The sequence below is a fragment of the Macaca nemestrina genome, chromosome 9 (assembly GCF_043159975.1).
Source record: "Macaca nemestrina isolate mMacNem1 chromosome 9, mMacNem.hap1, whole genome shotgun sequence".
Taxonomy (NCBI): domain Eukaryota; kingdom Metazoa; phylum Chordata; class Mammalia; order Primates; family Cercopithecidae; genus Macaca; species Macaca nemestrina.
The window spans coordinates 130,121,196-130,137,484 of NC_092133.1; the positions used below are offsets into that span (position 1 = coordinate 130,121,196).

The 16,289-nt window shown below is 45.1% G+C and overlaps 1 protein-coding gene across 14 annotated transcripts in view; it reads left to right on the forward strand.

The window, feature by feature from the left end:
- LOC105490635 (FERM domain containing 4A) overlaps positions 1 to 16,289 on the forward strand; it is a 699,298-nt gene that overhangs the window by 582,014 nt on the left and 100,995 nt on the right. For all 14 annotated transcript variants that reach the window (XM_011756455.3, XM_011756462.3, XM_011756457.3 and 11 more), the window contains one exon: positions 9,061 to 9,144. In XM_011756455.3, the coding sequence (XP_011754757.1) occupies positions 9,061 to 9,144 (84 nt within the window). The remainder of the gene's footprint in view (positions 1 to 9,060; positions 9,145 to 16,289) is intronic.

Consider the following 16,289-nt stretch of genomic DNA (forward strand, 5'->3'; position numbering starts at 1 on the left):
CAATATTGAAGTGCTTTTAAAATGTTTTGCACTAAACAATGCAAATCACAAATGCCAAAATCACACTACCTTTGAAATAAAGAATCGTCCATACATTAACAGAGACAAGTAAAAAACATCTGTTCTATAGAATTTTTCGTTAGCAAGATTTATTGAAACCAGATCAGTAAAGCTGTGTTACTCTGGACCCTCGTCTGGGACCTGGAAATATCTTTGTTTCCGAGGACTGGATATACTGATGCTAATCACTAAAACAGGATTCTCCCAGCATGAGATTTATGAGGACCAGAAAGCAAACAGCACCCGAAAAAGACAGATAGTAAGGAAATTCCGTGGAAAGATTCTTGGGCCACGTTTTGCCTACCTGGCTCTGTTCAGCAGGGCCCATTACATGCTTAAGGGGCGATGGAAGGCACCCCGTGTCTACAGGCTCGCCATTCCAAATAAACACAGCCACCGAAGGAAAAGAACTCACGTTTTGATTGAGTACTTGGGGGTCAGTTTATATGACATCTGTGCAAGGTGAAATGCCAGTCCAAGTGCCAGAATATCAGCTTCTCAGAGCTCAGTGAGTGGCGGCTAAGAAATCTGGGTGTACACCTGCGGTGTCAATCTGCAAGTTACTCTTTCTGTTTCTTTAAAACAGAAAATGGAAACCAGCTTGCTTTTAGAAATAGAACAATGCATCACCCAATCAATGAAAACAAATAGTAGCAGTCCCTCATTAACAAGGGAAATTGATTTTCCCCTCCATTTTAGAAGAGGAGTTGGAGCATTGGAGTGCTGAAAAATTCCCATTAACTTCCACAAACCACATGTTATTAGGTACCCAGGCAAGCAATTAGAGGCAAACATGTAAAGAGCTTTTAGTATTTCATCTTGTATAAACCATGGGATGGTGTGCTCACTAGTGTGGAGAAAAAGACATTTTTATGACCCCAAAAAAGGGCCTCCTTGGTTTTTTTCTTTCTTTCTTTGAAATCTCTTCTGCCTTTATAAAGAGCCATTTGTGAATTAATATAAACTGAACTCAACTTACTGGTATCAGAAAATTTCAGGTTTTTAAGTCTTTTTTGCCAGGCCAGAGGGTGACTTTTAGGAAGTCATAAGTGAAAGGAAGAGTTTTAGATGATCAAGAGGAAAAGAACACGAAGAACTCATTTTCTTCTAAAAGACTTTTTTTTAGTACTATAAACATTTATATCAATTGTGATCTTTAAAAAGGTGACATAGTTATTTTCTTGACAGCTACAACATGGAGACTTGATTAATCTAAAGCAGCAGTCTGCACATCACAATTCCTAGTATACAAATACTATTTCCTTGCACATACATAAGTGGTTTTACTACTACAGCTCTAAGCAAGCTCGGTTTCAAATCGTTATTAGATCATTTGGGGCATATTTCCCTACAGTTTTTAAACTGGCTGCTTGAAAATAAACAGCTGATGTGATCATATGGTAGGAGAAATAGATTTGCTGAGATTTTTAGATAATTAGTGAAAAAATACTCAGTTATGTTTGAAATAGTTACTATTTGAAATACAACTTATGTAACTTAACAGTATCTATAATATCTATCTAAACTTGCAAATTTTTCTATTGGAAACATCCTAGGGAAAAAAAAGTTAATCTGTTAAACTTGAAACACACCTAACAGCCCAAAGAAGAGTTTCTATGGGAAGAATTGAAATTAATATAATTCTCATATACTATTTATGTACTGTTTTACACACACACACATACACACACACACGCACACACGAAAGAATTGTGTGTGGCATTTTCCCATGATTTAAAAATGAGTTTAAGGGCCATGAGTAATTGAAGCGCAGATGGAATCTTTCACACCAGCAAAAGTTTTGAAAGGAACGGAATCTGTGAAAATTTCAAGCAAAATGTTCAAGTGGAAAAGTTATAAATTGTTACAGAAAGCTTTGTTTTATGCACAAAAGTCTATTTGATTGAGCTTTCAAGTGTGTAATTCACATTTTCAAAGCATAAAAAAGTATTTGGATAGGGACAGGGTGGTTTTTTTGTTGTTGTTGTTGTTTTTTTGAGGGATGATATTCTTTGAATTCTATGGTAATTGCTTAGAAGCCAAGTAAGGAGGAAATTTTGTATTATGACAGCTTACTTCTTTTGTTAAGCACTTATTTAATGTATTAAAATATCATATTTTCAGTTATACCTGTGAATAGCAAAATGTTTCATGGCTATGGTACTGTGTCAGTTTTTCAGAGTGGAAATTCCCAAACTAAAGGGTGATACTGATAAGTTAATCAATCGTTTCTTCTTGGGCTTTTTGAGAAAATTATTTGCCTGAAATTGTAGACTTATGAAACAATTTTTAAACTTGTTTTTATATTTTACATGTTTACACCTAATATAAATTAGAAATTCATAAAACTTTCCTTTCACCCCAGAAAACCAGACTCAGTAATCAAGGAAGAAATCTTTACTTATATAACTTAACAATTAGCAACAGAAATAAAGGGATGCCAGGCACAGTGGCTCATGCCTATAATCCCAGCACTTTGGGAGGCCGAGGCAGGAGGATTGCTTGAGTCCAGGAGTTCAAGACGAGCCTAGGCAACATAGTGAGACCTCATCTCTACAAAATATTTTAAAAATTAGCCAGGTGGCAGTGATAAGCACCTGTAGTCACAGCTGCTTGGAGGCTAAGGCAGGTGGTTCACTTGAGCCTGGGAGGTGGAGGCTACAGTGAGCCGTGATCTCAAAACTGCACTCTGGCCTGGGCAACAAAGCGAGACCCTGTCTCAAAATAAAATAAAATAAAAAATAGAAAGGCACATATTTCATAAATGTGTTTACAATGTTGCCTCCCATAGCCGGGTATGGTGGCTCACGCCTGTAATCCCAGCACTTTGGGAGGCCAAGGCGGGCAGATCATGAGGTCAGTAGATCGAGACCATCCTGGCTAACACGGTGAAACCCCGTCTCTACTAAAAATACAAAAAATTAGCTGGGCGAGGTGGCGGGCGCCTGTAGTCCTAGCTACTCTGAGGCTGAGGCAGGAGAATGGTGTGAACCCGGGAGGCGGAGCTTGCAGTGAGCCGAGATCGCACCACTGCACTCCAGCCTGGGCAACAAAGCGAGACTCCGTCTCAAAAAAAAAAAAAAAAAAAAAATGTTGCCCCCCACAAACAGTTGGTAATTCATGTGACATATCTATGATACATGCCCAGAATTCAGAATCCCATGCTGGAGAAACCTCCTGGGGCCTCCAGGTGATTCCCTTTGTCTGCGAATGGTCACACACTATGGCAGGAGAAGTTTCTCAGACAGATGGGGCCCAAACCAATGGTGGAAAACCCCTGCAACATTTCTTTCCTACACACTTGGGGAAAAGCACGGGATCAGGCAGAGATGGGCAGGTGCTCCCTTTTCTTTGTCGTAACCTCTACTTCACCTTGGTTTACCAAAAAAAAAAAAAAAAAAAAAAAAAAAGAGGAGGAAGGAAGGAAAGGGAAATGAAAGATTGTTTCCTGCATGATTTCTTAAAGATCAGCAAAGAATAAAAATCTATAAGTTCCCTCATTAATCTGTCTCAGTTTTCTAGGTCCATTGTATGATCAAATAAAGGAACACAGAGCCACATATGCATATCTAGAACTTTAGGATCTCAATGTTTACGAATTCGGAACTTGGCAGGATTTAGGCAGGTAATTCAGGGCTTGTACCACCCCCTGGGCAGGGCCTAAGGCAGCACCTGGAATTAAACACATTGACACCTCCCCCCACAAAACAGGGATGTGCCCAGCAAGTGGGTGCAAATAGAAAGGTCCATCGTTCCCTCGTGCAAAAAGATGAAGTTTGCAGCCAGATGGGTTAAGAAATGTTTCTTAGAGCTTTTTGAATTTTGGAATTGTGATAATCGATTAAGGACCTGCAATACTCTACCTATGAAATACCCCACCCCCGAGAACGTGACCTTCATGATCTGCCCATAAAATATGGAGGAGTTAGGCCGACGCTAGCATTATATTACTCTTTCTGAATTGCAGGCTGTTCCTTTCTGTTAAGCTAGCATCACGTTCTGGGTTTTGTGCTCTGCTGTTTTTGTACCAGTGCAGACAGAAACAATTGGTTTTAGGAAGAATTCTTTCACACTAAGCCTACTCTATTCGCCCAAAGTTTCTCTCACAAATTACATACATCTCATTTGACCCAAGGAGAGTTTCTTGAAAAAGTTATTTCCAGGTTTTTTTAAAGAAAAGCAAACACATTGTGGATTTTGCTCATCTTTCTGTCTGTTTTAATTTTTGCTCCCTTCATTTTGTGGTGTCTTGGTTAAATTTGTTGTGGTTCACTGCGGCAAATTCTCTATTTGATATAGTGCTAGAAATCTTTGGTTTTCCCCAGTAGATCGTTCTAACTTTCCTTGTTTTCTGAGGCGTATAGGCTGGGGAAGACAGGCACATCATCTGAAAAAACAAAACAAACAAACAAAAAAACCACTACATCGAAGGCCAGCACAGCACGGACACCACATTTATCCTGACAACATTCATACCTGCTGGAGAGTTTTTAATAAAAGCTGCTTAATATTAAAGATAGGAAGACTTAAATGTTATTCTCAGTTTAGCAACTGGCTCTTCAAGAGACCTTTTGGCATTTTTCTTTTTCTTTTCTATTCTTTTTGTTTTTGAGACAGGGTCTTCCTCTGTTGCCCAGGCTGGAGAACAGTGGCATGATCATACTCACTGTAATGTCAAACTCCTGGGCTCAAGCAGTCCTCCCACTTCAGCCTCCCAAACAGCTGGGACTACAAGTGCAAACCACTACACCTGGCTATTTTTTATATTTTTATTTTTGTAGAGATGGAGTCTCGCTATGTTGCCCAGGCTGGTCTCAAACTCCTGGGCTCAAGCAATCCTCCCACTTCAGCCTCCCAAACAGCTGGGACTACAAGTGCAAACCACTACACCTGGCTATTTTTTTATATTTTTATTTTTGTAGAGATGGAGTCTCGCTATGTTGCCCAGGCTGGTCTCAAACTCCTGGACTCAAGCAGTCCTCCCACCTTGGCCTCCCAAAGTGCTGGAATTACAAGCATGAGTCACCACATCCAGCTCTTTTTTGCATTTTTCTAAAAATGGAATGCAGCCACAATGAACTGTCTTAAGTTGTTTTATAAGTTGGCATTTATCACATGCCATGAACTCTGGGGAAAACGTCAAAGTGGAAGACATTGAGGGAGGAAGTATGAACTTCTAGAACATTCGTCAGGCCACAGCCTTGCAAGTCTCTGGGGGTAGAGTGACCAAGTTTCCTGTTAGGGGAGCTTTCTGATTTTCAGCCACAGAGTTTGGCTGGATTGACAGGGCTAGACACCCCTGAGTTATTGCAGATGTTTATAAACAGCAGAAAAGCAAACAGAACATTTCTACAGATTTGTCCTCAGGGAAGGATGAAGGGCCATGGATCCCTTCCAGAATGTAATGGATTTAGACGGGCTTCACGCCTTGGTGATTTCTTGTTAGATTTTTTTGTGTGTAACCTTGCCCTGGAGCAGAGCCAGAGAACCCACTGCAGGCTTCAGCGAGGAAATCAAACCTGTGGCTGTCATCAGGGCAACGTGTTTGCCAACAAGCAAGGGTTTGGTGGGTAAAACGATCCCTTCCTTCTGGAGCTCCTTCCTTCCCCAAATACACTTTCGATGTGATAGGTGTGAGTAAACCCAAACTCAAGTTTCAACTCCTTCAGGGAGTCACTAATTGCCTTTCTCATGGTTTCATCCAATAAAGTTGATCTGAGAAAAGTGCCTTTCACATTGAAGCCAGCCCTCTGTGTGCTGATGGACCAATAAATCAAATCCCTTTTCTCAGGGAACGTACCGTGAAGCCGGGAGAGAAGATCCGGAAATTCATCAATGTGGGCCCTCACATGTTTGGTGAATTGAATATTTGCTGAAACTATGCCTTTATAGCATGCACGTAAAAATTACCGACTGTACTTGGGGTTGGAATTGAATTTTCCTGAACACTAGGAGTTTGCCCGTTTGAAAACCACCAGGGGCTGTCCTGCTGTCTGCCTCCTGGATCAAACCCAGGAGAGGCTGAACCCTCTTAGCTGGCATTAAAGTTTCACAATTCTCTTCCTGACCTGCCCTTTTCAGCGTATTGCCCCTGACAATGGATTTCTTCAGCTCATGTGGCCCCCATGTCTGTCTGTGTTCCACTCGGGATAAAAGTGATATTCCTATCCTTTTATTCATGCACAGCCTCCCCCAAAGCCAGTCTTACATCAGAGCCCAAGGGGGCCGTTATTTCCTCTGAGCTTTCATGTCTGTTGTTTGGATTGACATGATCACACATCACCCCTGTGGTCAGTAAGCTTTGTAGGTGTTCCTCTCGCCTTCCCAACTAAATCGTGGGCACCTTCTGGTTAAGGACCATATCTCATCATTTTTTATATCCTCTACAATTCTTTCCATGTAATAGCAGAGGCTTCATAAATACCTTCAGCTTATTGATTATCAATTGATCTGTCCTGGCCTTACCATTTAGATTCTAACAGTTCAAGTACTTGGATGGATTGATTCAAACAGTTCCACTTTGAGCTTTTCCCTCTAGTTGGTCATATGAAGCCAGGATTCACCAACACCACTGGCCATCGTCATTGTCTTTCTTCCTCTCTTTCTCTCTTTCTCTCTTTCTTTCTTTCTTTCTCTTTCTTTCTTTCCTTCCTTCCTTCCTTCCTTCTTCCTTCTTCCTTCTTTCCTTTCCCTTCCTTTCCCTTCCTTTCTTTTGCTTTCCTTTGCTTTCCTTTCCTTTCCTTCTCTTTCTCTCTCTTCTTCTGTCCTTCTCTCTTTCTCTCTCTCTTTCTTTCTCTTTCTCTCTTTCTTTCTCTCTCTCTCTTTCTCTTTTCTTTTCTTTTCTTTCTTGAGAGGGTCTCCCTCTGTCACCCAGGCTGGAGTGCAGTGTTGCAATCACAGCTTACTGCAGCCTCATCCCGGGTAACTAGGACTACAGGCATACATCACTGTGCATGGCTAATTTTTTAAATTTTTGTAGAGACAGAGTCCCACTATGTTGCCCAAGCCGATCTGGAACTCCTGGACTGAAGTGAACCTCCCACTTCGGCCTCGCCAGATGCTGAGATTATAGGCATGAGCCACCACGCCTGGCCTCGTTCTTTCTTAGGGCAACAGAAAAATGCTTTTTCTGGGAGCGCTGTAATGTCGCCAAACCTCCATGTGTTTCTTTATCACCACGCACAGACATAATGTAGTGGTGTATTGGTGTGGTTTTGCCCAGTGGTACTGGGCATCCATTGGTGATGCTGCTCATTGCACTGCCCTTGGCTGTATTTCTTGCCAGGGACATAGGGAACATTGTATCCTCCAGTTAACAGCATGGGTGCTGGAGTGTCCGCCATCCAAGCACCTGAGGAGTTCCCCTCTATGGCTGCGGAATTCCTTCCTTCCTTCAGAGTTATACCTTGTTTCATTCCTTTTTAGCAATGAAAAACATTGCTAAAAATGAAAAACATTGCTAAAAATGAAACAGTTGTACCTGTTTCATTTCTTTTTAGATGGCACTGCCCAGTGTCCTGGTGGCCACTATTTGCCTTGGTTAGTATAAGCAACCTCGAAGCTGCTCACATAGCCCAAGTCAGGACTGCGAATCGAAGGCAGAACTCTCCTACGTGTGCCGTTGCGACCCCGGCTAAGGCTTCCAAGGCTCTTTGGTGGACCAGGATAGGGAAACGCTCTTTCAGTATCAAAACTGTCCCAAAGTGGCTGCCGCTTGTTACTGTGGAGGTAGTAGGTGGGTGCAGACGCCACAGATGGTCCAGCCCAGAGGGGATGCAGACCTGCTGAGTGTCTAGGGAGGAGTCAGGCACTTGAAGAAGGCTGGTTAAGCTAGGGGAGTTTAAAGCATCTTCCAAACCTAAGCATGTGTGAGTCTACAGGGAAAAGAATTTCTGATTTCAGGACCAGATGCATAAAACCACCTGATGGTACAGGTTGAGTCTCCCTCATCCCAAATGCTTGAGAGCAGAAGTGTTTCAGATTCCTTTCAGGTTTTGAAATATTTGTGTTATACGCCAACTGGTTGAGCATCCTCAAATCTGAAAATCCAACATCCAAAGTGCTCCAATAAGCATTTCCTTTGAGCGTCATGTTGGCACTCAAAATGTTTCAGATTTTGGCACATTTCTGATTTGGGATTTTAGGATATGGGATGCTCAGCCTGGCCCAGACAATGCAGTTCACACTTTCTAAGTAGTTTCTGAGCCTCCTCAAAAGCAAAAGTTACAGGCTGAGTCTCCCTAATCTGAAAATCCGAACTCCAACATGCTCCACACTCTGAAATTTTTTGAGTGCCGACATGATGCTCAAAGGAAATGCTCATTGGAGCCCTTCGGATTTCAGATGCTCAGGTTTTGTGAGGCTCAACCAGTAAGTATATAAATGCAATTAGTCAAACATCTGAAAAAAAATCTGGAATCGGAAACGCTTTTGCTCTCGAGCATTTCAGATAAAGGAGAGTCCATCAGTATTTATTTGTCATATTTCAGAAAACAGTTTCCAGCATGTGGTCAACGTAAACCATGAAAACCAGCTTTGTGTATTAGCAGAGCAAACGCTGTTACGGAGACAGCGCGCCATTGCCCATTCTCGGAGCAATGTGAGCCTAACGGCGGGGTTCTGGGGAGCTTCTCCTAAGATCCTGCCCTGGGGGACCCCTGGGGACCCTTCTTCTCCCCGAATTTCTGCTGAGGGCTGCCCAGGGGCGTTCACTCTGTGCCGGTCTGTGAGAGCAGGGTTTGGGAAGACACCCCTGGCCATCTGGAGGTGTTTTGTCCTGCTTTCTGCACGGTGAAAGGTGGTTACTGGGCTTGGCGTGTTCTGCCTTCGTTTGCATCTGTATTAAGGGAGTAAAAAGAGAGCGCCCCTTCCTCCCACTGCTTTTGATTAACAGGGAAGCAGATGTGGGGTCTCTCAGACAAGGCAGCGGCCCAAGTGGTATCAGAGAGTACGGTCATGTCCTCAGAGGGTGAGTGCATTTCTGGCCATTATCTCTTTCAGCAATGAAGTTGTGAGGAGTGACTTGAAGAAGCTGCCAGCCCTTCCCACCCAAGCCCTGAAGGAGCACCCTTCCCTGGCCTACTGGTAAGACCCCTGGCGTCTTCCCCAGGAGCGAGCCCCTCTCGGAGTGCGAGGGGACACAGGACAACTGAATATACCCTCCCTCCACCAGCTCCCACGTGCCAGCCTGGACTCGCAGCTGTATGAAGTACCTTCTGTCTTCATGAAATCATTTTCTGCATTTATTTATTTTTTAAATTAATTAATTAATTAATTTTTTTTTTTTTGAGACAGATCTCGCTCTGTTACCCAGGCTAGAGTGCAGTGGCATGATCTCAGCTCATGGCAACCTGTGCCTCAAGCGATTCTCTTGCCTCGGCCTCCTGAGTAGCTGGGATTACAGGCATACACTACCACACCTGGCAAATTTTTGTATTTTTAGTAGAGACGGGCTTTCACCATGTTGGCCAGGCTGGTCTCGAACTCCTGGCCTCAGGTGATCCGGCCGCCTCGGCCTCCCGAAGTGCTGGGATTACAGGTGTGAGCCACCACACCCCACCCGTTTTCTGCATTTACTTAAGTGAAGCATTGTGCGTGAGACCTCTCCTTTTTTGTTTCTTCTCTTTTTTTTTTTTTTTTTTCAATTTTCAAAAAGAATACCTTCTAAAATTTCACTTTGGAAGCTTTGCCACCTTGAAGAGCCTTTCGTGTGCTGCTAGAGTTTCATTTTGGAACACCTGTCATTTGATGACAGCATGTTGAGGTTTGAGATGTGGGAGAACCACAGGACTTTTTTCTTTCAGAAGAGAGAGATTGATTCTTTTATTTTCCCTCGATGTTTTATATCTCCTGATGTAGCCACTATGTAACATTATGCCGTAGCTCATCTGTCGGGCCCTAAATGACTGATTCTGAATGATTCCAGCATTTGAAAGGCTCCCAGATTGTGGTTTGGGCCACAGTTGAGCAGGGCTTGCATTCCTGGATAATGTTTTGAAATCCCACTGGGTTCCTAAGCCCTGGCCACTGCCCTTTAATAACTGCAATACCGCTCTCTGATGTTCCTTCTGATTCCCTAACAGAAATCATTGCAACTCCTTTTATTTAAAAGCAAAACAAAAAGCACAGACCAAGTCAATTCTAATAAACTACAACACGTGACTTGTGTCAGTGCTTTTGATGACAGTTTCTGAAAAATACGGATTATGAGCATTTCATCTTCTCTGGACACTTATCCAGACAGTGACCTAGTTGTTCATTGATTCGGGTGGCTAAGAGATTCCTTTGGCTGGGGTGGGGCATGTCTTGATGCAGGGTTCGTTAGCAGCATTAAACTCTGGCTCATAATTCCAGCACTTTGGAAGGGCGAGGCGGGCAGATCACGAGGTCAGGAGATGGAGACCATCCTGGCCAACATGATGAAACCCTGTCTCTACTAAAAATACAAAAAAATTAGCTGGACATGGTGGCACGTGCCTGTAGTCTCAGCTACTTGGGAGGCTGAGGCAGGAGAATCCCTTGAACTCAGGAGTTGGAAGTTGCAGTGAACCAAGATTGTGCCACTGCACTCCAGCCTGGCGACAGAGTGAGACTCCATCTCAAACAAAAAACAAAACAAAAAACAACTCTGGCTCATAAATCACATCTCTCTGAGAGACCACATCGCTAGGGAGCTGACGCCCAGGCCCGAGGCTGTGAGCTCCCTTCCGTGTCTGGCATCCCTAATTTCATCTCCCAGAGCTGTTTTATTGCCACTCCTCTTTTGGAAACATAAATGTAAATAGATAATGACTTTCTCTAACTATAACTTGCCCCCAAAGAGCAAAATCTGTTTAACCTGCAGGGATTTTGCACGCATCAGTTTCCAAATGTTGAGACTTGCAATCCGAATGCCCAAAAATGATGGTCCCTTTTCCTTGTTCACGGACCCTATTACCCACCTCCCTAATTCCTTGTGCCACTGGGCCTCATCCCTCTGTAGCCTCCTGGCTGTTCACTTCCAAAACTCCAATGGTCAAGGCCCCGAGGGTGTGAGCAGGTAACTAGAGAGGACCAGGGAGGAATCTCTTCGCCTCTGAGACTTGTCCTGTTGTGTGTCCATCAGTCACCCATTCATTCCTTTCCAAACCTTAGAACACCGCTATACACATCTGAGAGTTTTGAATTTCTTCTCTCCTCCCTGTGTCTCTGGATTTTTCCTTCACCTTCTCCATTATCTGCTCTGTGCTCACACATGATTACTAACCCACAGGCACCTCGCCCTTCACACACTCTCTCTCTGTCTCTTCTCTGTATAAACATCTTCACCTATAGCTGGCTTGGCAGAACATCCCATACCATCATGACCAGGCCAGCACTTTCCCTGAGACTCCTTCAGACCCATAAGTGCCCAAGCCAGTGTTAAATGTCCCAAGAGCGTGGCAGGATGGGGGAGCCATGTGCCACTCAGTCAGCATCACAATCCAGACGATGTATAAAAGTCAATGGCAGGGACCCTCCTGACAATACCCTGCTGAAAAACAACAATCACAACCACAACAGATTCTTCCACCTCATTTCACCGTGGTTGGCTACTTGGTGTTGGCTCTAATATTTCAACCTTATTTATATGGACTTTGATTCTTATTGATACATAATAGTTATACATATTTTTCATGTATATATACTCTGATATCTGTACATAATGTGCGGTGATCAAATCAGGGTAACTGGGCTATCCATCGCCTCGAACATTTATCTTTTCTTTGTGTTGGGAACATTACAAATCTTCACTTGTGGCTACTTTGACATATGCAACAAATTATTGTTAACGATAGTTTCCCTACTGTATGATCAAATACTAGAACATATTCCTTCTATCTAACTGTACCCCTATGTATAGATAGATTTTTAAAAAGCAAAGCTGCAAGAAGAGGGATAAGTGCTGTCCCTGCTTCATACAGATAGAGAATGAAGAGAGAGCAGGTGCACACAGCTTGTTCGCTGCTTTTCCCTCTGGGTCTCAGAATCAACACTCAGCAAGGTCAACCAGGACCCCTCACTGGTGGGGGAGACCTTTTTACCCCTCTCATCACAGTTGCCCAGAGTGTCCAGTTCCCCTAATCATTCCTGAACTAAGGAGGTGTACTCACCATTCTTCGGGGGCTCTCCTGCCCCCGCTGGAGTTCGCACTTTGGATGGGCAACCTGCAGGCTGCAGCCTGGTGACCAAGGCAGTGGGTCTTAGCATCCCAGCCAAGCCTCCGCAGTGACTAGCCAGGTAGCTTTCATCAGTTTCTCCTCTGCAAAATGGGATGACACACACCAACCTACTTCAGACAGTAATTAAGAGAGGAAATACATAGTCACCTCATGTCATTAAAAAGCAGTGAAAGCAGCATAATAATGCTGAGTCATGGTGCAAGAAGCCTTTCTGCTAATGCTCCCCGCACATTTAACAAGCATGGACTTTTCACACCATGCGATTTCCCTGTTGAGGAGGCAACGGAGGCAGAAAGTTAGAATGATGTGCCCAGGGCCACAGAACAAGGAGGGATCAGTACCCTAACCTGGATTCTCCCTCGCAGGCCCAGTTTGTAAATGCTGGACCACCTGACCACCCCTACCACCTCAGTGAGGTATGCAGGGACATTTTTTCACCCCAAAACCACTGAGCACAGCAGGCCAGCAGCTGCTCCGAGACAGGGAACCATATATCACCATCCCTATTTCCCCTTCCATCACCCATGCATTTCCTGTACCCCCTTGTCTGCAGAGAGGTCATTTGACTTAACAATATGACCCAGCCAGTGACCCGGGCACAGGTAGCTTTGGTCATTTGCCTTTTTCCTCCATATAACCCTGAGTCATCCAGACAGTGCTTACTCTGCCTCCTGGATTTCTGCTAGTTACCCCCTCGAGTCCCTGCTACAAATCTAGGGTCTGGGAAAATTGTCTGCAAAACTCGGAGCACGTCAGCCCTCTGGAAAGTTCCAGAGCAGAGGTGGGGACAGGTTGGGAGCAGAATAGGTTTTCAGTAAGGATTGAGCCTGTTATTCCAGGATGAGCCCACCATGTTTAAGGGGGCAAAACGAGAAGGAAAAAACTGAGAATGGAGAAGGCAACTATTGTGGCTTCACAGATGGTCTCAGAGAGCAGCAGTTACAGGGCAAACAGGGGGTGGCGAAGATTTCTGCAGCTGTCAGCCACCCAGAACCCTGTGGTCAGGACACGTAGTCGTTAAACAGCGGCGTGGCTTTCTGACAGTGGTTTTGACTTTCTTTCACTGGTGTTTCTCCTGAGCCTTCTGTGTGTTCGTGGCTACAGTGCTATGTTGACTTGTACCTCCTCAGCTCACCCCAGGGACCCTCTCTCCCTAGAGCTGCAAAGGAAAAAGGCCCCTATCTACACCGAGTTGCTTGACCCTGGATCTAGGAGTCGACCTCACAAAAACCCAGATCACATGGTAGGAAACACGCCAAGGCAGCTGTTGAGTTAGTGAGTGGGATGGAAAGAAGTGGAGCCGCCGAACATCCTGACGCAGCTCTGCAGGTTTCGTGAGGCTGGGCCTGCCCTTGGGGAGCATGCTTTTCAAGAATTGTTTATCAGGAGATGACTTTGTCACACTTGACATAGAACTTCCTCAGCACGTGGGAGCCAAGGAGAGAGATGGCTGGGTCTGCCCCTTTCTGAATAGAGGATGCCCAGACCCCACGGAAGTGACACTCCAACTGAGGCAAGGGTCCCTGGAGCTGGCTGGTCCTCATTCTGGGTATTCATAAAGACCTTCTTTATCAAGACTGCTCACTGTCCTCTATGCATCAAATTCCAGAATATTAAAATTAAAAGATACTAGTTGGAGGTTAAGGTAGTCATTGAAAGAGAAATAAATTACTCACAAAGACTAGGTGACAAATGTGTAGAACCTGTTACCCCGCCAACGCTGGCCGTGCTAAACATGCAAACAGAAAAAGGTGGGTAAAAGAAGGCTTTAGGTAGATCCTGGGGTGATGAATAATAGATAATAGGGCTGCGTGTAGTGGCTCACACCTGTAATCCTAGTACTTCGGGAGACCGAGGTGGGCAGATGGTCAGGAGTTTGAGACCAGTCCGGCCAATGTGGTGAAACCTCATCTCTACTAAAAATACAAAAATTAGCCGGACGTGGTGGTGCACACCTGTAATCCCAGCTACTCAGGAGACTGAGGCAGGAGAATTACTTGAACCCAGGAGATGGAGTTTGCAGTGAGTCAGGATCATGCCACTGCACTCCAGCCTGGGCAAGAGAGTGAAACCCTGTCTCGAAAACAATAATAATAGATAATAAAGATCCTCTATTGAGATCTCAAGGGTAAACCCCTGGAATCACCTCCCCTCACAGAGCTTTGACGGAGGACAGGAAGGGTGAAGAGAAGTAAGACAGGAGAGTGAGAACTGAGGTTCCAAAGCTCTGGGGCCAGACCAGGGAGGCGGAGGTGTCTGGACTCCACACCTCAGCAGGTGGGGGTGGGGCTTTCTGCCTGCACCTGCTTCCCTGGGATTCCCAAGGTTGGCTCCGCCCATCTGAAGGCAGGGGTTGGAGTGGCCATATCTCCTACCCCATGGGCATCAGAGTCACTTCTCAGGGGGCGGGCTTGCCACTGCCGCCAAGGAGCCACCTAACCTCTTGTTATATCAGAACTAGGATTTCATCTGAGCGCGGCGGCTCATGCCTATAATCCCAGCACTTGGGGAGGCAGGGGTGGGCAGATGACCTGAGGCCCGGAGTTTGAGACCAGCCTGGCTAACATGCAAAACCCCATCTCTACTAAAAATACAAAAATTAGCGAGGTGTGGTGACACACAACTGTAATCCCAGCTGCTCAGGAGGCTGAGGCACAAGGATTGCTTGAAATTGGGAGGCGGAGGTTGCAGTGAGCCAAGATCACGCCACAGCACTCCAGTCTGGGTGACAAGGGAGACTGAGTCTCAAAAACAAAAAAAACACTAAGATTTCGAAAAGGGAGGGAGCGCCTTTCTAATTCTGGTAGCTGGTTTGCTGTTGTTCTCCAAGTGTTCCTATGGAGCTTTTGTTGCCTCATGGTTCATATTAACCAGGCCCAAATTCCAGAACGTTCCATCCTCCTGGAAAGCCTTCCATCCCTGAATACGCATTCAGAGCAGGTAGGCTGTGGGCGTGTGGTTAAGGTCAATGCCTGCCATCCCCCCATGAGGCCCTGTGTGGACAGGACTGGGAAGATGAGGATAAGAAGGACCCCAGAGAGTTCAGCCTGGGCATCCACGCATCATCTCTGCTGTCTGCTTCCTCTTATTCTCTTGGTACCATTGCTTCCAAGGAGCTGATCCCAAAACCTGGGCTCCAGTCTTTTTGTTCCTTTGTTTTTTGTTTTTGAGCCAGGGTCTCACTCGGTCACCCAGGCTGGAATGCAGTGGTGTAATCTTAGCTCACTGCAACCTTGACCTCCTGGACTCAAGCAATCCTCCCACCTCAGCCTCCCAACTAGCTGGGACTACAGGCACACTCCACCATGCCTGGCTCATTTTTGTATTTTTATGCAGAGACAAGGTCTCACTGTGTTGCCCAGGCTGGTCTCAAACTCCTGGGCTCAAGCGATCCACCCACCTCAGCCTCCCTAAACATTGGGATTACAGGGGTGACGCACTGCACCCAGCCTGAGCTCCAGTCTTATATTTCTTGATTAGAAATCCAAGATAAGCCAGTCATGGTGGCTCATGCCTGTAATCCCAGCACATTGGGAGGCCAAGGTGGGTGGATCACTTGAGGTCAGGAGTTTGAGACCAGCCTGGCCAACATGATGAAACCCTGTCTCTACTGAAAATACAAAAATCAGTCAGGCATGGTGGCACGCATCTGTAGTCCCATTTACTCGGGAGGCTGAGGCACGAGAATCACTTGAACTCGGGAGGTGGAGGTTGCAGTGAACCAAGATCGCGCTATTGCACTCTAGCCTGGGTGACAGAGCGAGACTCCGTCTCAAAAACAAAACAAAAAAAACCCAAAACAAAGAGAATGTAAGTCCTTTGAGGGGAAAACAGACTATTTTTTAAGTAAATCTACATCCAAATAGATAGCACTCAGACTGAGTTTGGAAATGCCACTCCAGGACAAATCATTTTTCCAGGAGCTGTTGGTGCCCTGGAGCTTCTTAGGAGATGGGGCTGAGAAATATCTTACTGGCAGGAAGCTTGGCTGTTGACTTAGGGACTCTGATAACAGCATTCTTTTCTTCT